The sequence below is a fragment of the Dipteris shenzhenensis genome, chromosome 12 (genome assembly GCF_047967505.1).
Source record: "Dipteris shenzhenensis isolate YYH24624 ecotype China chromosome 12, Dip_SZ_1.0, whole genome shotgun sequence".
NCBI classification, from domain to species: Eukaryota; Viridiplantae; Streptophyta; class Polypodiopsida; order Gleicheniales; family Dipteridaceae; genus Dipteris; species Dipteris shenzhenensis.
Window position 1 is genome coordinate 34,326,881 of NC_141607.1, and position 25,803 is coordinate 34,352,683.

At 42.5% G+C, this 25,803-nt stretch overlaps 1 protein-coding gene across 1 annotated transcript; it reads left to right on the top strand.

Annotated features, from left to right (window-relative positions):
* The first annotated feature begins 8,817 nt into the window (after window positions 1-8,817).
* Window positions 8,818-25,491, top strand: LOC147896129 (Nucleoporin, Nup133/Nup155-like protein). Its single transcript, XM_087382387.1, has 8 exons — window positions 8,818-9,128; window positions 9,309-9,433; window positions 9,516-11,309; window positions 11,479-12,212; window positions 12,352-12,507; window positions 23,832-24,180; window positions 24,359-24,426; window positions 24,555-25,491. Exons 1-8 carry the CDS (start codon window positions 8,911-8,913, stop codon window positions 25,092-25,094), a joined length of 3,984 nt encoding a protein of 1,327 aa, XP_087238513.1. The 5' UTR covers window positions 8,818-8,910; the 3' UTR covers window positions 25,095-25,491.
* The last annotated feature ends 312 nt before the right edge of the window (window positions 25,492-25,803 follow it).

Consider the following 25,803-nt stretch of genomic DNA (forward strand, 5'->3'; position numbering starts at 1 on the left):
ATTGAACTGATAAACTAATATAATTACTCAATTAATTAGATTAATTAATCTAATTAGATTCATTAGATTACTCTTATTAATTTAAATCAATGAATCTACTTAAATCATTAATTAACCTAAGTATCGTTTAATTATTCTAATTAACTAATTAATCCAACCTAATTAAATTAAAGTTAAATAATTAGGTTTTAATTAAATACATTAATTTAGTAGATTCAACTTGTTGATCAAAATAATTTGTCTAACTCATTGACTAATGTAATTACTCAATTAATTAGATTAATTAATCTACTTAGATTCATTAAATTACTAGAATGAATTTAAATTAATGAATCTACTTAATTAATTAATTAACCCTTTAAGCATCAATTAATTAATTAATCAAACCTAATTAAATCAATAATGTTTTCTTTTTGGGAAAAAATAATTACATTTTCATTAAATATATTAAATAAATAAATTAAACCAATTAATTAATCATATTAATTTATCTAGTTAATTAGATTAAATGAATTAATTAGAGTAATTAATTTAATTAGATTAGTTTAACATTAAAATTAATTAGGCTTGATTAATTAATTAATTTAACCAATTAAGAAAATTAATTAATCTAATTAAACTTATTAACTAATAGAATTAATTAGAATAATTAATCTAAATAGATTCATTAGATTACTCTAATTTTGCTCAATTTGAATTATTTCTCTAAATGAGCTACATTTTCAAAAAAAAAGGAGATGTGGCGTACGCCATATATTTCACATTACCTTCATTTTGATTTTGGACTTTTTTTGGGAATCTCACTAGAAGTTGAAAGCCTTCCCACAAGCTCGTACTTGTGAAATGACTGACACTAACTGACTCTCTCTCTTTATATATTCCGAGCCCTTTCTAAAAAACTCTTCTTGCTTGTCTTTCCCTCTCTTTCACACTCAAATCCCCCGCCCCCCCCCTTGGATTTACACATGAGCAAATTTGAGCAAGGGATGGGCCAGTTCCAGAAATGGGAAATTCATATGCACTTCGCCTTTGCCACCTACAGATCATACTCCAATCCAAAAAATAGCATCATGAAAGGCAGAGCTACTCTGTGCATCATACTCACGAAAGGCGGAGACTCTACGCTAGAGACTTGGCGAGCACGCACACCAGATTGAAACTGTTGAGACATCATACTCACAACCACACCATCGCTATTAGATCTCCTTATACATTGAGCTGCCACTAGCAACCTTTCTTGCCAAGCCTCTGGATGATCCCCTTCCTCCTTTCTCACCAAGCGACCGCCCTCGCCAAGCCTCTGTGCGACCCCCCTCCTCCTTTCTCACCAAGCCTTTCTTGCCTTTATCGCCAAGCCTCTACACGACCCCCCTCCTCCTCATCCTCCAACACCCCCTCCTCCACCCTGTTGGCTCCCCCCTCCTCCACCCTGTCGATGCCCCCTCAGCTCCTCCCTCGTCCTCCAACACCCCCTCCCACTGTGCCTACACTTCGCCTCCCCTCCTCATCCTCCAACACCCCCCTCCCACTTTGCCTCCCCCTTGTCCTCCAACAAGCTCCCCCTCAGCTCCTCCCAGGGCGTTTCCCACAACATCATCTTCCTTCTTGTACATGTTGCCGACAATGACAGCATGAATTTGTTGCCATTCTTCTAAGGCCACAAACTCAACACATATAGCTAGAATGCAAACGAAGGTGATATTGTCAGCTTAATGGATTCGAGTTGCATTTGTCGAAACAATTCGAGAGCATCCTTGGCTTACCCATTCTAAACATAGGCTGTGATCATGGCATTCCCAAGAGACCACGTCTCTCGCTGACGCATTCTGGCAAAAACTCTCCAACACCTACACCCTGTCGGCATAGTGAAGCATGAGTCTTGCATCCTATTCATCAATTTTAGAAAGAAGGGGGGGTCTTGAAGGCGATGGGGGAGCCAGTGGTGGTGTCAAGCACAAGAAATAGCGAGAGGGGTTTAAAGGCGATGGGGATGAATGGTAGTGTCCAGGCGGGGGAGGCGAGGCACAGTCTGGGAGGCGAGGTGAGGTGAGGCGGGGGCAGGGGAGGTAGAGTAGGCAAGGTGGGGGCGGGGGAGGGGAGACGAGGCAAAGCGAGGGCAGGGGAGGTAGTAGCGAGCGAGGCAAGGCGGGGGCGAGGGTGGGTATGGTGGCGGAGGGGGAGGGGAGTAGGCAAGGTGAGGGAAGGGGAGGTGGAGTAGGCAAGGCGGTGGCGGGGGAGGGGGGGTGAGGCAAGGTGGGGGAGGGGAGGGGAGGTGAGGCAAGGCAAGGCAGGGGCAAGGGTGGGGAGGCGAGGCAAGGTGGGGGAGGGGGAGGGGAGGCGAGGCAAGGCAGGGGCGGGGGTGGGGAGGCAAGGCAAGGAGGGGGCGGAGGTGGGTATGGTGGGAGGCCAACATGTGGCACGCGCCACATGTGCCACATGTTGGCCCCACGATTAGATTAGGGGTTAGTTAGAGGTTGTGTAGTGGTTAGGTTAAGTTAGTACTTAGTGGGTTAGGTTAGTGATTAGGCTAGTTAGGTTAGTTTAGGTTAAGTTAGTAGTCAGGTTAGGTTAGTGATTAGGTTAGGTTAGTACTTAAGTAGATTAATCAATTTATTTAATTGGTTTACTTTATTAAATTAAGTTAGTTAATTCAAAGGTAATTACTTAAATTTAATTTAACTAAGTTGATTATTTTGAGTTAGTTACTTTAATTTGATTATTTTAATTATTGTATATTAATATAAGATATTCTAATGAAAATTACATTAAAATCATTGTGTGGTAACTTAGAATATATGGTATGTATTGAAATAAGTTAATATAAGATATATAAGTAAATTGTATATATATTGAACTAATATAAGGTTGATTAGTTTGATTTAGATTAATTAACTAGTTAGATTAATATAAGATTAGTTAGGATAGATTAAATTATAAGTATCTTTAATTTGAATATTAGAATATATTAGGATTAGCTAGCATTAGGTCAGTATTAGTATCTACATTGGGATTAAAATATATCTAAATACATTTACTTAGTATATTTATTTTGGGTTTCTCATCTGATTAAAATACATCTATTCTAGTTTCTCATCTCCAATCTTAATCATCCGTGGTGGTCCAATTATTTTCGACAACTATGATCCAATCATTCTTGCCTTGTTGATCAATGAAACTCATCCCAACTCTTGGGATTGAGAGTGCCTTATTGATGCTCTTTTATCAACAAGGAATCCCACCCTTGGGATAAAGGCTTTCCCGATACTTCTGGGTTCCCACCACCATGGGGTAGGGGTCATTGCACTAGGCAATGCCTGTGGTGGTTCAAATGTTTTAGACAAACTACAATTCGATCTTCTTGCCTTGTGCTGATGGACACCATCCATCATAGAAACTCATCCAGATTCTTACCATGCTTCACGAAACTCATCCCAACTCTTGGGATAGAGAGTGCCTTGTTGATACTCTTTTATCAACAAGGAATCCCAACCTGTGGCATAATGACTTTCATGGCAGTAATTCTGAATTCCCACCACCACAGGGTAGGGGTCATTACACTAGGCAATGCCCGTGGTGGTTCGAATGCTTTAAACAAACTACAATCCAATCTTCTTGCCTTGTTGATGGATACCATCCATCATAGAAACTCATCAAGATTCTTACAATGCTTCACAAAACTCAACCCAACTTTGGGATAGAGTCTTGGAAAAGTTTGCGAAGCATGCTGCTTCAGCAAACAAAAGCGAACCAAATTTGGTAGAAGCACCTCTCGAGCACGAGGTATTCTTGATTTAATACATACAGATGTATGCGGTTATGCCTAGCCCCGCAGCATCAATGGTTCACTTTACTACTTAACTTTCATCGACGACTATAGCAGATATTGTTGGGTCTACTTTATGAAAGAGAAATCTTAAGTGTTTTCCAGATTTCAAGAATTCAAAGCCATGGTAGAAAACTAGACAGGAAGAAAGATCAAAGTCATGAGATCAGATAGAGGAGGTGAATACATGTCTTCAGCATTCATGAATTTTTGCAGAAGTCACGGCATTGAAAGACAATTCACATGTGCAGATACTCCTCAGCAAGATGCAAGAGCTGAAAGAAAGAATGGTACTTTAGCAAATAGTGCTAGAGCAATGCTTAGTGAGAAGCATCTTCCGAATCAGTATTGGGCAGAAGCAATAGCCACAGCAAACTATTTGCTTAAACAGCTTCCAACCGAACCGATTCAGGGTATGACACCTTATGAAGCATTCACACTGGACACAAGCCACACATTGGGCATCTTTGCATATTTGGTTGCATAGCATATGCCCACATACATGATGATCATCATAGGAAATTGGATGCAAAGTCATGTAAATGCATCATGGTTGGCTACATTGAAGAAAGCAAAGCATACAAGTTGTATGATCCCATCAACCGCAAGGTCATTATCTCCAGAGATGTAATCTTTGATGAGGAATCAGAATGGAAAACCTAAAATACACAGGAGATAGACACACCGATTTCACAGTCATCTATAGAAAAGGTTGATGAAGAAGAGCAAGAAATTGCCAGAAACACTCCAAGAAGAGCCACAGCAGCTTAGACAGTCTACTAGGGAAAGTAGACCTCCAGCCAGATTGACATACGCTCAGAAAGGCAAAGCAATTCATGTTGAAACCATAACTATGCTCTTATGACTACCATCATGGCTATAGAAGAGCCAATGTACTTTGAAGATGCAGTAGACAAGCCAGAATGGCAAACTGCTATGAATGAAGAAATGGATGCTTTGTATAAGAATAATACTTGGGAATTATGCGACCTTCCACTAGGAAAGAAGGCTATAGCAAATAAATGGCTATACAAAGTGAAGTACAATCCAGATGGTAGTATTCAATGATATAAAGCCAAACTAGTTGCAAAAGGATTTGCACAGTAATATGGTAAGGACTATGATGAGACTTATGCTCTAGTAGCAAAGATGGATTCCATACGGTTCTTGATATCACTAGCGACACTCAGCAAATGGAATGTGTACCAGCTCAATGTCAAGAATGCATTTCTCAATGGTTAACTAGACGAGGAAGTCTACATGCAACAACCAGCAGTTTATGTTTAACCAGGAAAGGAGAATAAGGTTTGCCATCTTAAGAAAAGTCTCTACGACTTAAAGCAAGCACCCAGAAGTTGGTACAGTAGAATTGACAAGTATTTTGTTGATCTAAGATACATGAAGTCCGATGCAGATCATAATCTCTACTACAAAGTTCAAGGTGAAGACATTACTATTGCACTTTTGTACGTAGATGATTTGTTTGTGATTGGAAGCAAGGATAGCTTCATCAAAAAGCTAAAACAAGACATATCTGCTGCAGTGTTCGACATGAAAGATCTTGGACTTATGCACTATTGTCTCAGTATTGAGTTCTGGAGAGATTAAGATAGCACATTTATGAGTCAGCTCAAATATGTTGACAGTCTCCTAAAGAAGTTTCATATGGCAGATTGCAAGATTGCAACCACTCCCATGGAACAGAGATTGAAACTTACTAAAGATTTAGAAAAGCCTACAATCAATGACAGGTACAAGCAGCTCATCGGATCTCTTATATATCTGACTATCACATGGCCAGGTATTTGTTATGCAGTAAGTTCACTCGCACAGTTTATGGCAAATCCAAAACAGTCTCACTGGAATGCAGCCAAAAGAGTCTTAAGATACATCAGAGGTACAAGATAGAATACAGAGGAAGTCATCCATGGTTGCATGGATAACTGTGACAGTGACTATGCTGGAGATCATGAGACTAGGAGATCGACACAGGGATATGCAGTTTTCCTTGGTCAAGGTGCTATATTATGGTTGTCAAACAAATAGCCAACTGTTTCTTTGTCTTCGACTGAAGCAGAATATAGGGCACTCACTACAGGTGCATGTGAAGCTATATAGCTTAGAAGAGTATTGTCAGGAATAGATTACTTTGATGAATCAAAGCCAACAACAATATACTGTGATAATGAATCGGCTTAAGCATTGGCCAAGAATCCAATATATCACTCTAGGACAAAGCACATTGATGTTAGAGAGCACTTCATCAGAGAAAGAGTGTTACTTGGTGACATCACACTGCAGCATTGTGATAGCAAAGAGAATGTTGTAGACATCTTTACCAAACTACTCAGTAAAGAGCTTTTCGAGAAACACCGACTAGCTCTTGGTTTGACGTAGAGGAAGGACATTCCAATTAAAGGGGTGTGATGGAATGTAATGCTTAGTCCTTCTTCGATTCCCCAGAGTCATCATCTTGAGGGAAGGGCTACTTCATGATGTTGATCTTGAGGGAAGGTGTTGAGAGATCACGCTCAACATCATGTGATCATATGTGCATAGCACTAACCCAATAGAGTGCTATAAAGGAAAGGGTTAGATGGCCTAACCCTAACCCTAACCCTAAATAGGTTTGTATATATTCTACATTTTCAACTAAATCTAGTGTACAATTGAGTCATTTGTGGTGTGCTCTCTAGTTGTGCCCTCTCTCCTCATCTCCACTCTTCTCCTCTCCTCTCTTCATATTTTGTCTATATATATATATATATATAATTCTCTTAGAAGGACTTATGTATATATTTAGAGTGTTATTTGCGAGTATATAAATATATATTTTGATTTGAGGATATATATATATATATATATATGTATATTTGTTTATATTTATATTTATTTATTGGCGAATTTTGATTTGGTCAATTGATCTAATATTATAATGTTTTATTGATTAGACATCAAGTATGGTTTGTTTCTTCTATTCTTTCAAATTAATTTTCTTGTGTGCTAGTCATGCTTAGGTCCGATAAACTTGGATTTTGAGCTTATTGGCGTGGTGCTATCCTAGAGTCATGTCTTGATGAAAGTAGGATTAGTAATTTTTCATTGAAGATGCCTACTTTTAAGAATTTAAGACTAAGATAGATTGCATAATTAGAGTGATGGATGAGAATACTGTTTGTTATATATATGTTTACTTCTTCTTTCGATGTTTTCGTTCTCTATATTAAAATAATAGATTTAGAATTTAGAATTTACACACACACACACACACACACACACACACACACACACACACACAATGATATATGTATACATACACATGTATATATTTGTAAGATATTAGATTTTCTCTCTTTGGTAATTGAATACATATCAAATTGTGATGTTTAGCTAAATTGGATCAATTGATGGTCATAACCATGCTTAAACATTACTATTTAACTTATTGAACACATAAACACTTACTAAATAAAATATCTTTGATCACATTGGAAAATACATCTTATCCAATGATAACATTACAAACATCAAATACTTCTACACCAACTTAAACAACAAATGGCATTGGACAAGGGACATTCAATGACTCATAGAAATGGTTATTCCCAGCAATGTCAAATCACGTGATAAAGACAAAAAACAAAACTAATGTACACTAGACATAACATCGTTAATTGTGATTTTTGTTTTACTTAATTTGGCATGGATAACAACTGGGAGATGCATTCTAAACCTCCCTTCCCAATGTAACAGATCTTTTTCTAACAAAATTTTATGTTGGATGGTGGCAGGTTAGTATCTCTCCTTCAATTAATGATGACAAATTTCATAAAGATTGACGAGTATAATGGGGATGTATTTCAGCATTAGTATTTTGATTGATACTTAGATTTTTGGAAATTTCTGTAAAGAGAGTACTAGGGAATTTTTTTTAACCAATCGATTGAAATATCGCATGACAAATTGAAGCATTATATGCTTAGAATTGGATTTGTATTGAATCAATATGTTGAATTAAAGTTCAAGAGTAGTCTTCGTTAAAGACTCGAGTTTAGTCCCTCACGTAGAATATAGTGGATGCCTTAACTTTTCTCAGCACACTTTGAGCCTAGCTTTTGAGTATAGCCTCCCTTTTCCTATCAAGTCTCTTAAGAAAAGAGCAGTGCTCCCAGCATCCCATGCCCTTGTTTTGATAGTTTTGACTTGTTAAGAATCCCCCCTCCCCCATACACATACATAGGAACATAGTTTTGACTCATTTATACATCAAGGTTGCCACTTGAGAAGAATACGGGCTAAATTGGCTATGAAACAGATCTATAATCGTTGTCACCACAAGTTGGAATGGCAGCTTGTCACCCACCATCCAAAATCCCCTCGTTGTTGCCTCCCTTTATGCCTTGGAAAGTACCTAGGTTGTCCTGATAGGCTTTCAGCTACCACTGGTCGCCTGCAGGCCTCTCTAGGTACTTTCCCTAGTCTTTGCAACTCTCTTAGGCTAGGTTCACATCACCTGGATGCCTTTCCAATAAGGGCGTCTAGGTGATGTGGCTCAAAATCATTTGACTTTGAGTTGTAACCCTCATGTTTCCCCCCTGTCCCCGCCCTGGCCCCCTCTTCCTCCCCTCCCCTCCTTACTGCCCCCCCCCCCTTGGCCCAAGGGCTGGACACTCAGCAATACCAATCAGAGGCTAGAGGATTCCTTGACAACCAATAGCTAGACTACGCCAGGGGCGGGTGGCTGGTTGGGGTGTCAACTTGCAAAGCAGGGGACTCTGCCATCGAACTCCCTTGGCCGCTGATTAATGTGAACCCAATCTATAGTGTCATGGTTTGTTCGAAGCGGCAATCTGCAGCTTTGCAAGTTCCACACCAATTGGGAGAAATTTGTGAGTCCCCTTGGCAACGTTTCAAATGTGGCAAAAAAAAAGCCCCTTAGAGCATTTGAAGGGAGCCAAAAGGATTGGCGCCTTTACCAAAATTTCATGTGCTACTTAGTTAGCTATAAGAAGATGTCGATGGTTGAAATTGCTGAGAAACAAGGGAAAACGTTGTAGAATAGGAGCTGTGCCTCGAGTTGAAGAAGAATGTTCTCACCACCACAACATCGATCAAGGCCCAAAGATGGCGCAGCTGCTGCAGGAAGACCTTCTCCTTTCAGACCTGTTGCGGAAGACCCATTTGCAGTCTCCCCCTCCACCCCCCAATTACCCTTGCATCGTCGCATTTCTGCAGGTTTCTCCGCCTCTACTGCTGCTTCATCCCCCTCCATCACCTGGTCTCATCGCTCGGCCACTGCTGCCAGGTTTTGTCTCTTTCTGCTTTGTTTACGGTCGGTTTTAGGCTTCTTGTTGGTCTCACAGATTATAAATTCCGTAGAAGTGCGTTTGAATTGCTAAATTCTTTTACTCCAATAAATTTAATGGGTTTTAGAGCTTACTGCAATGTCTCATCGAACATAGATTGTTTTTTTCGGGCCATGTAGGTCACCTCAAGTTCTAAGGACTCTTGATAAGGGTGGGACGGATAACAGCCATCCTGTCTTTGTGAGCGATTTTCCACAAGAGCTCAGAATTGCACAAGCGGAGGGAGTAGCTCCCTCAAAAATAGGTGGGTTGCTGCTGTGTGCTTATCCTTTTTTCTACATGTTCTTTGCACGATTTACGAGCTTTTCAAGTTATATGTGTTACAGATTATTCTGGAGTTTGTGGAGGGATGGATCAAAAGACGGGATTGTCATGGATGCTTCAAGGTGCCCGCATATATGTTTGGGGCCATCTTTCCGGTCAAGCACCTGAAAACATTCGAATTTTACCAATGCCATATCTAGTTTGTACGGCTGATGGTGTAAGCATAGATCCCAACCATGGTGACAACTGGGCATTATGCATGATTGGTTTGCAGAAAGAAACAGACATGGGAAACTCTAAGTTTGCTGAGAACTGCAAAGCTGCATCTATGGTCATGTGTAGTCGAAAGTCTTTAGCAGTTGTCTACTGGCCTGATATTTTTTCAGAAGCAGGTAGTATGCCGGTAATCAGTCTTGCTCCTGAAGAAAATATTTCGGGGCAGGACAAACCTAGTTCAGGATTTGGCCGAAAGTCAACCTCTGGTTGGAGTGGAGACTCAGCAACTAGTCACGTTAATTCATTGGTAGCTTCCTCATACATTCGTTCAAATGAACAGGGTTGTGTGGTCATAGCTTGCCGATCTAGTGGGGAGCTTTGGCGGTTTGATTGCAACTCTAATGAGATTTCTCGAAATCGTGTTGCAAGAGAAGTGGATGCTGGGCCTGCCCGGGGAGAACTTGGGAAATCGTTTTTTGTTTGGAACAGTTCGGGTGCAAGATCTGTCGTGTGGCTAAACAATGCAGGCTCTTTAAAGGAAGGTTGGAGACAATTATTGCTATTAACAGCTACTGGATTGGAATGTTGGGATGTTGAACTACAGTCAAGTGGCCAGGTCTGCTTAGCATGGACATCTGATGTGCTTGCAGACTTGGACGATAGCAAGATGCTTGCTGGCCATAAGCAGGTCTGGCTGTTAGATTTGCAAGTGCTTGATGCAGCAGGGAAAAGACTGAAGTTGCTATTGGCATCTTTTTCAAAAGATAGAATCAACAGCTCCAGCTACATGCAGTACTTCCTTGCGACTTACTCATGCCATAACAATTATGTGCAGAGAGAGGGCAGCATCCAGGTTATTCTGCCCAAGGCCAGGGTAGAGGAAATGGAATTTCTATTCTCTATGCGTCTACGAGTTGGAGGGAAGCCTGAAGGCTCAGCCATGATATTGGCCAGGGATGGGACAGCCACAGTAGCCCACAGTAATGCAGGAACTATTAGGCTTTATCAATTTGACCTTGCTTGGGATGCAGGGAGGGTGCTGGATGCTTGTGTCCTTCCATCTCCTGAGGACAGTGAGGAGGGTTCATGGCTAGTCCTTACAGAGAAAGCGGGGGTTTGGGCGATTCCTGGCAAGGCGGTGCTACTTTGTGGGGTTGAACCTCCAGAGCGGAGTTTGTCTCGGAAAGGGAGTCAAAATGAGGGAACTGGGAGAGAGGAGCGACGATTGACTGCTTTTGGGAACAACTTGATGTCTAGGAGAGTTGATTCTGAGACAAGCGGAGTGGGAGAAAGAAAGGATTGCTCCATTGTGCGGATGCGATCTTTGCATGACGAAGAGGCAGAAGCTCTGGTTGGTCGCCTTTTTCAAGACTTTTTAACTTCCGGTCAGACAAATGGTGTGCTTGACAAATTACAGCAGGCTGGGGCTTTTGAGAAAGAAGGGTTGTTGAGTGTGTTTGCTCTTGTTAGTAGAGGTCTGGTTGATACCCTTGCTAAGCAGTGGACAACTGGCATGGTTGCAAATGTAGCTGTATTGGCTGCAGTTTCTTCACAACTTGCCGAGAAGCAGCGTCGCCATCAACAGTTCTTGCAGTTTTTATCAGCCTCAAAATGTCATGATGAGCTTCAGCAAAGGCAGAGTATGTTTTCGAATTGGCATTTGGTACCTGCTATTGAATCTGTGTTCTGTTGTAAGTCCCTTCTGTTCTCATCAATCTGATTGACAGCTTGGAACCTTGTGTGAACATGTTTGTGCTTTTATTTTATGGCCTCTTTTACAGAAATAGAAAATCGTTTGTTGGTCTCTAGGAAGTGCCTTGCAGATTGTTTTGGAACATGGAGAGAAGCTTGCAGCTATGATGTGGCTTCGAGAAATGCATAATACTTCAGTCCGCGCCCGGCTACAGAGTTCACCTGCTGATTCTATGAAGGCCATGGATACACATGTTGGTGGAATACATGGAGCACTATGGGACCTTGTGCAACTTGCCGGGGAGAAAGCACGCAGGAACAATGTTATGCTTATGGATAGAGAAAAGGCAGAGGTGTTTTATAGTCAGGTTTCTGAATTGGAGGAACTTTTTTCTTGCATTCATCTCCATATTGACATGGTCATTGGTAGGGATCAACCTGCTGATACACAAATTGAGAGGATTTGTGAGATCTCACAAGCCTGCACGAAAGCATTGCAAAAAGCAATTCGGTACAGAGATGTTCAGCAGAATTGGTATCCCTCTCCAAAAGGTTTAACACCATGGTATTGCAAGCCTGTTGTTAGGTCTGGATTGTGGAAGCTTGCTACACTCATTTGTGAGTTGAAGGAAGAAGCATATGTTGTAGTACCTTCAATGGTGACGATGCTGATAGCCAACTTAGAGGAGATGTCTGACATTCTGTTGGAAGCTTACGCCGGTGCGATCACTGCTAAGGTGGAGCGCGAGCAGGAGTACAGAGGCTTGCAGATGGAATACTGGAGTAGAAGAGATACCCTTCTAGGTGCAATGTATCGATATGCAAAAGAAAATGCAGAGGCTGCAACCCAGGTTGGCGCTTTCTTCTTAGCAAACTCCTGTTTTCCTAATAAGGTCGTACAATACCATCTACCTCAGTTGACAATGTTTGATGCTTTGTGCTGAGAATTTAGTGGGGAAATTTTTCTTCACCGTTCAGATGGGTTTGCAGGGTCTGGTTGATGCAGATGGAGAACAAAAAAGGCTAAGTATTGCAAAGAAGCTGTATCTGCCTTTACTATCTCTTGCAAGGCGTCATGCTGGCTACCAGACTCTATGGGATATCTGCAGCGACTTAAATGACATGGATTATTTGAGGAGTCTCATGGTGCTTGTTCTAATCCTCTTTTTGATTCAGTCAGGTTGCTTTAAGTCTGCTGGTTGTGTGAGTCAGGCAGAGACATGGTGAGATTCTTAAAAGGTCGTTTTATCCAGTCCATATAAATAGCGAAGTTTTTGGGGATGAGTGTGGGCACATCTTTTGCATGAAAATAGAATTGTAAGTTACAGATACCGAATTGAGGAAAGGCTCTTCCAGCGCAGATAATGCTACCTGCATACAACTCGTCAGAGAAATGCTACTGCTTCCCTCCCATGATATTGAGGGTCTTCTCACCCCTTTATGCAAAATAAAAATATTTATTATAATTATAATTAAAGGTTTGGAGTAGGAAGTAAAAATGACAACTGATAGGGAAGGATGGTCCATGAAACAATGGCGAAATCCATTGCTGTTGCAAACTAGGGAATGTGGTGCTTGCAATCGTCACTGCCCTAATACTGATATAACCCAACAATGAATTTGTGGGTGGAGGATGCTCTCCAAATTGACCTTGGTAAAGTGTTAAATTGTGCTTGAAAGGTCATGGCACGGAAATTAGGTTTTTGGAGCTTGATGGCCAGGAAGGCTAAGATAGGTTTCTCTACAGATGTGTCATGCAGAACTACATAACTTAGTGTCTGTTAGCCCCGGGTTAGGTAACTGGTACGTGGTCACCGAGCGTTGACCTCGGTTAGGAGCAAGGAGTGGTGGAGATGGTCAAGCACCCATTTTGCGACAAGAGGTACAGTTGATCACGGCAAGTCGACCAATAGGCGAGTAGGAGTTGGCGCACCGAGCGCACACTCAAATAGAAGACGGTTCTTTAGGTAGAGATCCAGTTGTAACAGGCGAGGGAGAGAACAAGAGAGCAGTGTGCCGAGTTCTCTTCCTCTGACCTAAATTGCTAGGTTAGGGAGTGTTCATTGCAAGCCGAGGCGGCTTGGTTGTATCAAGTCGATTTGATCCAATGATAATGAACATGCAATTGACTCTTTTCTATTCAACTTTGTTGTTATGCTTCATTGACTAATTGTGAGGTGCTTGATAACTTGGTATTCGCTTGTCATTATACGGTTCTCCCCTGCTAGCTAACCCCGACCTCTGAGTGTTTATCTGTTGGCACTTGTTCTACACCCGAGCACGCTTATCTTAGGACTACAAGAGCGAGCATCTTCACGAGGCGCAGCATCGGATTGGAAAATTGAACCGAGCACTTTTGAGTTAGCTGGGTGAGACACCAAGAGCGCCAACATTTTGGCAATCCTACTGGGTATAGGTCAAGTACATTTCAAATTGACAAGCTATCAGGGTACGAGATTTAGAGAACCGAGTTGGTAGCTTGGTGTTAGTAGGGAAAAAGGAGAGAGTTCATGATAACCCGTGATGGAAATAGCTGTTGGGAACTGTGGGGTATTAATAGAAAATTTATTTAAGTAACTCTAGACGAGTGGCATCGATTGGTAGAGTGCTTGAAGACTGGGGTGTGGAACGTAGAAAGTGCTCGGATTGTTCTTCCATTGCTTTTTGACTTTAGCAATGGCTAACACACGCTCGGAAAGACGAAGAAGATACGTGGCCAGACGTGAAGAATATCTAAGCTAGAGGCAATGGGTACATCCGACCATGCGAGGTGGATCGAACTAGGAGCCAGAGTTCAATGTTCGAAGGAGGCTGGTACAAGCAACTGTCCAACAGGAGTGACGAGCACGAGAAGAGAGACTCGGCTACGCTACCCTAGGGGTGGAAGTTGACTATTATGTAGATCCAGAAGGTCAAAACAATGGTGTTGGGCCGAGGCGTCCCAAAAGATTGATGGGTGAAGGCTCGTTTTGGCAAATGGAATTCGAGCATTTGTCTACAAAGAGTTTGGATTTCGAACGGATGGCCATCTCCTCCGTAGAACAACAGAATGAGCGCAAAGACCAACTCAAAGACCGACGAGAACGTCTTCGAAATGGAATTCGGGCATTTGTGTACAGAGAGTTTGGATTTCGAACGGATGGCCATCTCCTCAGTAGAACAACAGAATGAGTGGAAAGACCACCTCAGAGAGCGACGAGAATGTCTTCGGTGATACTCGGCTATCATCCCCGAAGGAGTACGACCAAAAAGGTATGAAGCCAGAAGACCGGCTACCGCTGATGGACAAAGAATCCATCATCATGAAGACAGGCTTGCTTTTGATAGAGAGAGACGCCACCATAGATGAGGAGCAGCTAAGGCAGTTTGCCCGAGTTCCTCTCACGACACACAGAGATACTACTTGGTCAACGAGTATACGTCAGGCTGTATCCTTGAGACCTGAACAACGACCTCACAACTATGAAGGCGACGAGAGATGGGGAGCGAGCGAGTTAGTTCTCCTGAGCGGTAGACTTGCCTGCTTGGGTTTTTGGTGGAAAAGTTCAAGTCCAACTCCAACATCAAGGTGAAATTCCAAAATTTCACAGGCACTAATGATGAAGATCCTTATAGTCACGTGTAGAGTTTCTTGTGTGTTTGCCACATCAATGGTGCAACAGATGAAGAAATTGGATTATTTTCCATGTACCTGAATTAAAAGTGCTCAAAGGTAGTTTAATCAGTTTTCGATTGGGTACTTTCCCGATTGGTATGCTACGTCAGAAGCTTTTTTGCAAAGATTTTGACAGGAGATTAATGAAGAGGATGTAAGAACAAAGCTGAGTGAACTTAAACAGGATAAGGGAGAATCTATCCAAGACTTTGCGCTTAGGATGAGAACTCTTATTAATCAATTGAGCACAGTTCCAGATGACAAGTCTATGCGAGCCTAGTTAACCATAGGATGTACTCAGATAGATCTGCGCAAGCGAGAGAAGTCAATCCAACTAGAACCTATGAGGAATTGCTAAACCGAGCTATCGCCTTAGAGAAGAGCGAAGGTTCAAAAAACAAAGTGAAAAAGAAGGATGCTGAGAGTGACACCGAGGAGACTCCAGCTAAGAAGGATAAGCTAAAAACCGAGTTGAAGAAGGCCTTAAAAGGATTGGGCATTCAAGGTAAGCCAGGTAACAATGAGAATTGGTGTAACAGGTGTTCCAGAGGTGGACATGTGGAAGAGGAATGCAAGACTAAGTATTGCAATACATATATCAAATTTGGCCATGATGAGTTAGACTGTTGGTTTAACGGCAATAATCGACAAGTGTCAGCAAACCAAGTAGCAACTGATGACTAAGCACTGATTGGCAAACCACTTCATCCCGAGCAAAAAGACAAGGGTAAGAATGGTAAAGAGAAAAAGGATCCATCTAAAATCAAGTGTTTTTGTTGTGGAGAAAACCATTTGCATTTTGACTGTCCCATTTGGGCGGAACACTTAAAATTCTTAAAGAAGAACATGGAGAGGAAAAAGGTGGACCTAGAATGCCGAGCCGTTGAGGCCGAGTTGCTAGAAACAGTTGATGCTTAAGTGATCACTTGGTTAAAAGGGTTAGTGCCAAACAGTTGAAGACACTGATCCTTCGAGAAAGGACATCAATTGGAAAGCACAAAAGGAGTTGGCGGCTAAGATTGCAAGGGAGTTAAAAGGAAAATCTCCATCAGTTGAAATGCCCGCGCAGTTCCAACACTCTGTTACCAAGCAGAGAGAATCCTCAAAATCCAGGTCTCACAAAGAAAAATCGGTTATGCCATAGGAAACAGGTGCAAAGCTAGCCCAAGCATGGGAAACGTTCAAGAATATGCAAGTGAGTCTAACTTTTGCCGAGTTGATGCAAATAGCTGCGTACTGTCGCGACTTCTTTGCTCAGTAGATCAAGGAGTCCACCGAGAAACCCAAGGAAGTGCAAACTTTAGCCACTATGCATGTGATTGATACTTCAGTAGTGGACGAAGAAGTCCCGGTAATCACTGTTAAGATCCAGAAGCAAACTATACCAGGTGTAATAGTGGATGGAGAATCAGGAGTGAACATTTTTGAAGAAATTGCCCAAAGGCTGAAGTTCAAGTCATACAAACCATCGCCATTCCGAGTGTGTATGGCAGATCAATGATTCATTGATCCTAAGGGTATGTTAGAATATGTGGTCATCTCGATAGGTGACATCTATTATATCGTCAGCTTCATTGTGATTGCTATGGAACAACATGCCTATCCAAGAAAACCGTGGCTGAAAAGTGCAAAAGAACTACATGAGTGGGGTACAGAAGAGATGACTATTAAGACAGAGGGTCAAGATGTGTGTATACCGACCATAATTACTAGGGAACAACTTTCCTAGATCCGGAACGTTTAAAATGCCGTTCCAAGAAGCAAGTCAAAACTGGAAGGTCTCTTTCTTTTTTTTATAAAAACTCTTTGAAAGTTTCAAATGGGCATCTTAAAAGCATAAATAGAAAGTTTAAAGCTGTAAAATGTTAGTTTTTTCATTTTCTAACATAGTTTAATTTCATATGATGATGGTGTCGTGTATGACGTGGCGTTTTGGTTCCCGGTCCCCTTCCCGAAACATTCTTGTTCCAACACTCGAATTTCCGAAACGTTCCCGTTCCTTGATAAATATGATACTGACCAACCCTTGGAAGGTTTGAGTTGTTGTCGACCTAAGGATCTAGAAGTCAAAGATCCATTCTTGTAGGATGTTGAATCCTGGTTGATGGAGCTGCATATCTTACCTATTGGTGAGATAGACATTTTCCAAGTAGCTGCAAAAATCAAGCAAAGTTAAGAGATGAACATATTGCTAAACAGAGGGATCCTTTTTTGAGCAAATTCACTGAAGATATTGAGGGAGAAAGGGAGATTGCTGAAGTACCATTATCAATCACGCTTCTTGGAACTGAACAGTTAGTTCTAGAACTTATACAAGAGTTGAATCTGGAAACACAAGATCACCTAGCCATGGTAGTGGTAAGTGTCAATCTGTCTATCGAGCAACTCGGACTTACAAGGGATTTATTTGTTAGGTATAAGGATGTGTTTGCATGGAGTTACACCGATTTGAGGGAGTTCCTTCGGATTTGTGTCAGCATAAGATACCTTTAGTGCCAGATGCTAAGCCAATTCAACAACAAAGTTACAGGATGAATCCCAATTATGCCAAGTAAGTCAAAGCCAAGTTGGACCCACTCTTACAAGCTGGATTTATATACACCATTGACCGTAGTGACTAGCTCTTTCTATTGTGTTTGTGCCCAAGAAAAATGGCATACTCCGAGTCTGTGTGGACTACAAGAAATTAAATGCGGAGGCCGATTGAGATCCATTCTTAATACCCTTTACAGATGGAATTTTGGATCAAGTTTCAGGACATGAGATGTACTCATTTATGGATGGCTATAGTGGGTATAATCAAATTAGAGTGGCTCCAGAGGATCAATCAAAAACTGCTTTAATTACAGAATGGGGTGCCTTTGCAATCAAAGTGATGCCTTTTGGATTGAGGAATGCCCCGCCAACCTTTCAAAAGTTTATGGTGGAAACTTTTTGAGATTATCTCAGTGAGTTCATTGCAATATACTTACATGATTTGTGTGTATATTTCTTGGATGTTGATCACTTGGGATACCTGGAAAAGGTTTTCTTGCGATGCAGACAAGCGGGTATCTCTTTGAATCCAGCTAAGAGTGTGTTCTTTGTCCGAGTTGGTATTTTGCTCAGGCATGTTATTTCTAAGGATCAAATCATAACAGAGCTAGGTAAATAAAAGGCATATAGCAAATGCCTGAATCTTAGAACTTAACTCAGTTATGTTCTTTTGTGGGGTTTATCAGTTTCTATTGGAGGTTCATCAAGGACTTTGCAGCACCCTTGTATGAAATGACAAAAAAGGATGCTAAGTTTGAATGGAATGCCGAGTTGACTAGTTTTCAATGATTTGAAAAATTGAGCAATGGCTACTCCAACTCACAATCAACCAAGATGGGATGCTATTTTTCATGTGCATGTGGACGCTTTTGGTTATGCTTTGGGTATTATTCTAGTAGAGTGCTAACACGTACCGAGTCAAATTATAGCACCACCGAGGGAGAAGCTTTGGGGATGGTTTTTAGTGTGCAAAAACTAAGGCATTATTTACTCGGAAATCCCTTTGTGTTATATGTGGATCAAAAAGCTTTACTTTATTTTATTAACAAAACTGTCATATAAGGACGGCTTGTTCGTTGGATGCTTTTGTTGCAAGAGTTCAACTTCAAGATTATTCATAAACTAGGCAAGACCCATATGGGCGAGGATTGTTTGTCCAGGTTACCGACACCTGAGCCAACACATGGAGTTGACATGGAATTGCTAGATGCTAACTTGTTTGTAATTGATTATTGTGAGAATGATTATGCCGAGTTGGTAGATCACGTGTCTAAAGGCACATTTCGTGAAACTACGCCTCGGGATAAAGCGCAAGCAACTAGCTGCTTGGAAATACACTCTCATTAGTGAGCAGCTCTATCGATAGTGTGCAGATGGGATTTTTCGCCGTTGGGCGTTATCCCATGAACATGCTATCGTGTTGCAGGAGGCTCACTCGGGTCCATCAAGAGGACACTTTCAAGACGAGTTAACTGCTAGCATGATTATGGTGGGAAACCTTATTCAAGGATGCTCAGACTAGGTGTATGCAATGTGATGTGTGCCAGCGCATTGGACGCTTATTGGCTAATCAATCTATGCCTTTGCAACCCACCAGGCCATGGGAAGCCTTTCAACGTTGGGGATTGGATTTTGTTGGTCTTTTTAAACTTGCAAGGTTCACTCAAAACAAGGATATACTCGTCGCCACTGACGATGCTACTAAGTGGGCATAAGCTAAGGCACTTCGAGACAACTCGGCTTGGAACACACCTGAGCTTGTCTATGAAAATATCATATGGATGCCCTCTACAGCTTGTAAAGTGATCAGGGTACACATTTTCTCAATGATGTGATGCAATTGCTTAAAAAGGAAGTGCATATAGTTTCCACTACTTATTATGCTCGTGGTAACGGTGAAACCGAGTCAACTAACAAGACATTGAAATTTATTCTCACTAAGACAGTGCAGTCTGCTAAAGGTGAATGGGATACCAAGCTACACTCTGCTTTGTGGACTTATCGTATTGCTTATAAGGTAACTACAAATCTTACATCTTTTTGAATGGCCCTTGGTTTGGAGGCAGTTGTTCCCTTAGAATTTGTGGTTCCGAGTTTTCGAGTCGTTGTTGAGCATCATTTAGGTGAAACAGAGGCGATCAAGGGGCGATTGCGTCAGCTAAGCCACTTGGATGAGTTACGCCTCCGAGCTTCTTGGTCACAGATGGTGATACAATGCAGAAGGAAAGCCTGGCATGATCGACATATTGTGCCTAAGCATTTAAAGAAAGGTATGCTCGTGTTACTCTACATTGCTAAGTTGGGCTATCAAAACCAATTTTAAGCTAGATTGGAACGGACCCTACCGGTTGTGTTGGAAGTTTTGACAATGGGACAATGCAACTCGTAGACTTAGAAGGTAATGTGTTTTCCGAGTTGTACAATGGAAGGAAAGTAAAGCCATACCAAGCAGCAAATTTTGCAGACATGCAACTTGGAAATAAATCACTCGGTTGACAATGCCTTGGTAAATTTTTCAGAAGATAGTGTGCCAGCTAGCTATTTAATTGTGGTGGACCAAGTGCATTGTGTTCCGCCACGTGGCATGATTAACGTTAAGGGCTTATGAATGTAGAATCATCATGCTAAAGCAAGGGAGGCTCATGCAACCATTTATTTGACAAGAGCTGCAGTTGCAGATTCTAAACGACTATATTTGAGAAGAAGTCCTATTGATCAAATCCAATTGCAAACTTAGTATACTTCATCGTCATTGTCTTCATTGTCTTCAATAGCCATCTCTGTGCTCTCCTTTGCTATCCTTTTCACATTTTTGTTAGCCTCTTTGAGCTTCCTATCCCCTTCAAACCAATCTATTCTTCGCCTCCAGCTTCCTCCACAGTCACCTTCTTTCGACAAAAGTGGAAACGCTGCTCTCGTGTCTCCCCTCCACACCCAATCACAAGTTTTTCGAGCGACGTCCTTACTGCATCCTAGCGTCGAACTGGCTCCTTAAGTTCGCTTAGTTGCCGTGGAAGGATGTCTACGATGAAGAATTGGTAGAAGAGATCCTGGACTTCTACGATGAAGACAACCATAGCCTCGTCATCAATGAAATGCACGTCAAGATCACGTTGAGCTCTTGAAGAAGGCTTTTCGGCTGAAGTAGCGTTCCATTTAAGAAGTTGGTGGATGCCAAACGCTGTGATGCATTCGTCGAAGCAGGTTGCTACTCATCTTCACAAGGATATTTCATCAACAAGGCGGGAGGGTTGAAGACCACAGGGAGGTTCTTGTTCGAGTTCATCGGACTTAAAAAGAGCGTGGATCATATTTTTATTCTATGGTCTACACCCACTGTTGGGTGCTGATGATGTCAGTGGGGATGTCATAGTAGCTAGTCCCTGCTATGTGTGATGGAGTTTATGGTTTTCAATCTTATGAGTGACTATCGTGAGATTGAAACTGCTCTATGTTGTGTTTTTAGAGGATGAGTTTGGGAATGTCCCTGGATTCATCTAGGTATATGGATTATATGTCTCGGCAGTATGTGGCTCGAGTGATCGCCACTGTGAAGGATAGGCTTCCCGTTGACTGGTTTACAATTTTTGGGAAGGCATTCGAAAACTTGCTCTGAGTAGTCAATAGGGGTCAGACGCATTGCAAGCTCAGTCCTCACATGTGCATGCTTTACCACTGCCTAATGTCAGGGCGAGTACCTTGGCCAGGAGCATTACCGTCCATCAAGAGCAGGCAGGCCATCAGGAGCAGGTAGGCAAGAGCAAGAAGAGCATGAGGAACAGGGTGAAAAGGAGGAGTAGGTTGGGGAGCAACAAGATGAACAAGGAGGAGAGGAATATGAAGAGCAAGAGCGGGCAAGGAAGCTAAGCAAGAGAAGTAGGATGAACAGGGAGAGAAGGAAAAGGAGCAGGCATCACAATAGTAGGATAGGATGCCCACTAGGCATTAGGATGGAGAGGAACAACGATGAGGGCACCTCCGAGCCAAACAGGACAAGCAGGAGGGAAACGACAATGAGGGCACCTCGAACAAGCAACATGAGAACTCTAAGGCGAACAACCAGCAGGGAACCTCCGAAGAAAAGGTAACGGAAGGCGGAGAAATAGTGGACCAAGAGCCACTAAAAGAGCAAGAAGTCCAGATGAGCGAAGCCGAGCCCTCACATAGCCGAGCAATGGGAGGCTGACCCATCTCTCGCCCCTCTTACTTTGCTGCCACTCCGTGTACCCCTTCAAAGCCTTGGAACCGTGGAGCCATTTCCTTTTGACCCGCTGCTCACCAAGGATGAACATCTGGACCGGGCTGCCACAGAAAGTCAATGGGTAGGTGGTGAGAGAGAACATGGTCCACACAGCGCAGACCCTTAACTACTTGGCGAACCATTAGATCCCTCCTTAGGTGTTGGAGCATAATTTGTTTTTATAGGCTAAGTACCGGGAGGAGGTGACCAGGTTCTTTTAAGAACAAACGGCCAATCTGCGTAGAACTGAAGGCGACCTGGCAGCTGAGTGTAAGTCTTTGAAGGAATAGTTAGAAGGCAAACAGGCAGTTCACGATGACCTGGTCCACGCCCACGCACAACTGCAGTATGCGTACACAAAATTGAAGACGGACCACAACAATCTGCAGTGTGAGGTAGAATGCTTGAAAGACCTCATGAACAAGGACTAAGACAATGTTTAGGCAGCACAAGCCCGGGTCGAGGCACTGGAGCAAGATAATGCGTGCCTAAGGGAGGCGGTTGCAGAAGGGCAGGCCTTACGGGAGAAGGCGTAGGTACAAGCTAAGCTGGACATGTATTAACAGCTCCAACACCTCATCCGTCTCCTCCAATGATAATGAATAGGCAATTGACTCTCTTCTATTCAACTTTGTTGTTATGCTTCATTGACTAAGTGTGAGGTGCGTGATAACTCGGTATTCTTTCATCATCATACGGTTCTCCCCCGATAGCTAACCCCAACCTGTTGGCACTTATTCTGCACCTAAGCACGCTTATCTTAGGACTGCAAGAGTGTTTATCTGTTGGCACTTATTCTGCACCTAAGCACGCTTATCTTAGGACTGCAAGAGTGTGCATCTTCACGAGGCCAGAACCGGGTTGGAAAATTAAACCGAGCATTTTTGAGTTAGCCGAGTGAGAGACTAGGAGCGTCAACAATGTCCTAGACCACCAATCCTTTCCATTACTTATGCATTTTCTCATGTTTTGATGTCTAGATGGTATCTTGGTTAGCTTGATCTTTCAGCAGTAGGAGACCAAGTATCAATATCAGAGTGGTTGATGTACAACGTTGCGAAGAGTAAAAGTTTTTGCCAAGCAAAGATCGTGTGGAAGTTTGGCTTGCTAAGGAATCGTGGTCCCTTTCAAAAACAGATTTTGACTTAGGGAGCCGATTACAATGCCAGGAGCTAGAAGCTTTGGAATTTGATGCTCAATGAAATACTCCACCGAGGAGCTGTTGAAACAAGCTGATGGATTTGTTGCTGAATGGCACAAGTGAGGGGCTGGGATTACTTGGTAGATGAGTTCAGACAGTGTACAGTCTAGAGCAGGTAGGCAAGGGATTTGAGATATCCAGTTGGAAGAGAGAGCAATCACGACTGTAATGTACAGCTCGAGATGGTTTGCACCCTGTCAATCAGCGTGAGCAGCTGATTGCAGGCGTGAACAGCCTATGTGAGCAGCAAGTGCCTGCTAAGTCTAGGCCTGAAGCACGACCATGAGGGTGGCAATTAGCATGAAGAGACCAAGATCAGGGAGTGGTTGGCAGCTGATCTGGAGCATAGGTGCCCTGATGCAAGCACCTTGAAGCTGAACGCCTGGTGGCGCTGTTATCTGCCCAATCTAAGTCACAGAATCCGCGTAACTCAATCCCTGTGGTGTATGTAATCCCGTTTGTACAAGTACCATTCAGATCCCTCAGCACCCGTAGACCTGCCTTCCAGTGATTCTCCCTGGGTTTTGCAGAGAATTGACACAACAGCCCAACGGAAAAGGAGATGTCCGGCCTGCTGTTGGCTAGATAAAACAGACTGCCTACCAATCGTCGATACCTGTTGGCATCTACCAGATTTGAAGAGTCATGTATGCTCAACTTTTTCTCGACCTCCATCGGTGTCATAGCATCCTTGCAGTCTGCCATCTTCAATGCTTCAGTATCTCTGGGAGTATTTCTCCTGCGGGATGAAGATGCTAAAACTCATACAAGCCTCAGAGAGAGAGAGAGAGAGAGAGAGAGAGAGAGAGAGAGAGAGATAAAATGTCTATTGGGTGTAGCATGAAAGCATGGGATTGAAGGAAGGGAGATTCAGTAATTTTGTCTTCGAGCAATGCTACCGTAACCATCAATATGCAAAACTCCTCCGCTTGGGTGAAGAATTCAAAGAAGAGCTTTCAACATTCCTTCAGAATCATAAGGATCTTCTTTGGCTTCATGAGGTTTATATGCAGCGTTTTACCCTTGCATCAAGTACCTTACATTGGCTGGCCCTATCAAAGGAAGAGGCAGTATCTGCTAGTGTGGACACTGCTCAAGGGAATTTGAAAGCTTGCTGTAAATTTGGACGACTTAAACTTAAATACAGGCGGCGGCTTTTAAATCTGGCCAAACTTTCAGCCCTTGCAGGTGACACTCCGTTCAGTTTTGCAAGAGGAGCTTGATGATGCTTTTTTTCATGTCTATTTCTTCTTTTACAAAAAAATTATATTACATTTTGGCTGAGATAATTGTAATTTTCTGGGAGGAATACTTTACTTTTCAACTACATAAACTGGCTGACAGTGTTGCAAACATTTTGCTCCAGGTGGTGACATAGAAACAGAGGAGAGAGCATTAAGAATTGATGCAGACATTGCAATGCTGAACGTCCAGGTGGGTTTACATGCGAATGTGGCCTGCATCGCTTTAGCTTCTGTTGTAGCAATACTTTTGGAGAAGGGGTTGGAACAGTTCATTATGTCTGAAACGGCAGTTGGGCTCTTGTGCTGGATTGTTTGCAGGTAGAAGCTCAGCAGCTGGGCTTGGTTGGTGATGATGACATTTTGACACCGAGACAGCTAGTGGAGGTTTGCCTCAAGAGTGAAAGCAGGGACCTAGTTCTGCGAACATTTGATGTTTTTGCTTGGGCCGGGGACATATTCCGCAGAAGCAACAAGAGCCTCCTTGAGTCGTGTTGGTTGAGGGCTGCTGATCAAGATGATTGGATAATGATGAAACAAGTATCTGAAAGAGACGGTTGGAGCGATGAACAGCATTTGGAGGCATTACAAAGCACGTCTTTGTATCATGCAGCAAAACGTTGTTACGGCGAGAACTCCTTTTGCTTTGGGGGTTCCTTCCAGGATGTTTTACCTCTTTTGCAAGAGGAGGCAGAAGAAAATGCAAACTTTGGTCCAGAGTTAGTAGGGAGCGTTGAAATGGCTTTGATGCAGCACCCAGATTTTCCAGATGCAGGAGAGGCCATGCTTACAGCCATTCGAATGGGGAAATGCAATGTTGATGTGTATGGCAAAGATACAAGTGATGAAATGGAGGCATAGGCATACACAAGTCTTTCATTTGATCTGTGTATCATTGCTGAGGGAAGTTTCAATTGGGAGCAAGCTGTCAGAACAGCTAATTTTGCATGTATCTTCATCCAGAGATGAATGTGATGTGTTGACAGAATCGCTTTTTGTCCTTGGACATTGGCATAGGCTTACACTTGTTCCTTTTTTTCTCTTAGAGAAAGAACCATCTATTAGAAAACTTTGCTAAAATGATACAAATCAGCAGTCGATGGGATGCTTGACTGCAGGAAAGACAGTTGGCTGCTATGCAGCCTGCTTCTCAGGATCCAAGCTCACTGCCTAGAGTATCCGGAAACAGGTGCCAACAACCAGGGTGGGGATATACTACTAGCAGATTCCTTGATCCGCGAGTGTAGAAAATGCCTGCTGGCCATACCTTGTAGAAATGCTCCTACCTTTCGGTCTTCTGAAGAGCCCTCTGTATTAAGAGGCTTGTAGGGTGTAAATGATATCATGCCCTGTGGTTATGACGAGGGTGGCTGCAGGCTGAGTCTGCTGCACCTCCATTGCTGTGTGCTGCCTAGATATTTTAAGTAGTGATGCTAGCGATTGTCTCCCAAACGCTGTCCTTTGGAGAGAACTCAGGTTGTTGATGAGAGGGGGAGCCGAATCGTGAATGTCCTGTTGGGTGAAACGTCCATCTATCCTATAGTGCTTGCAATAGAAGAAGTGACTAATA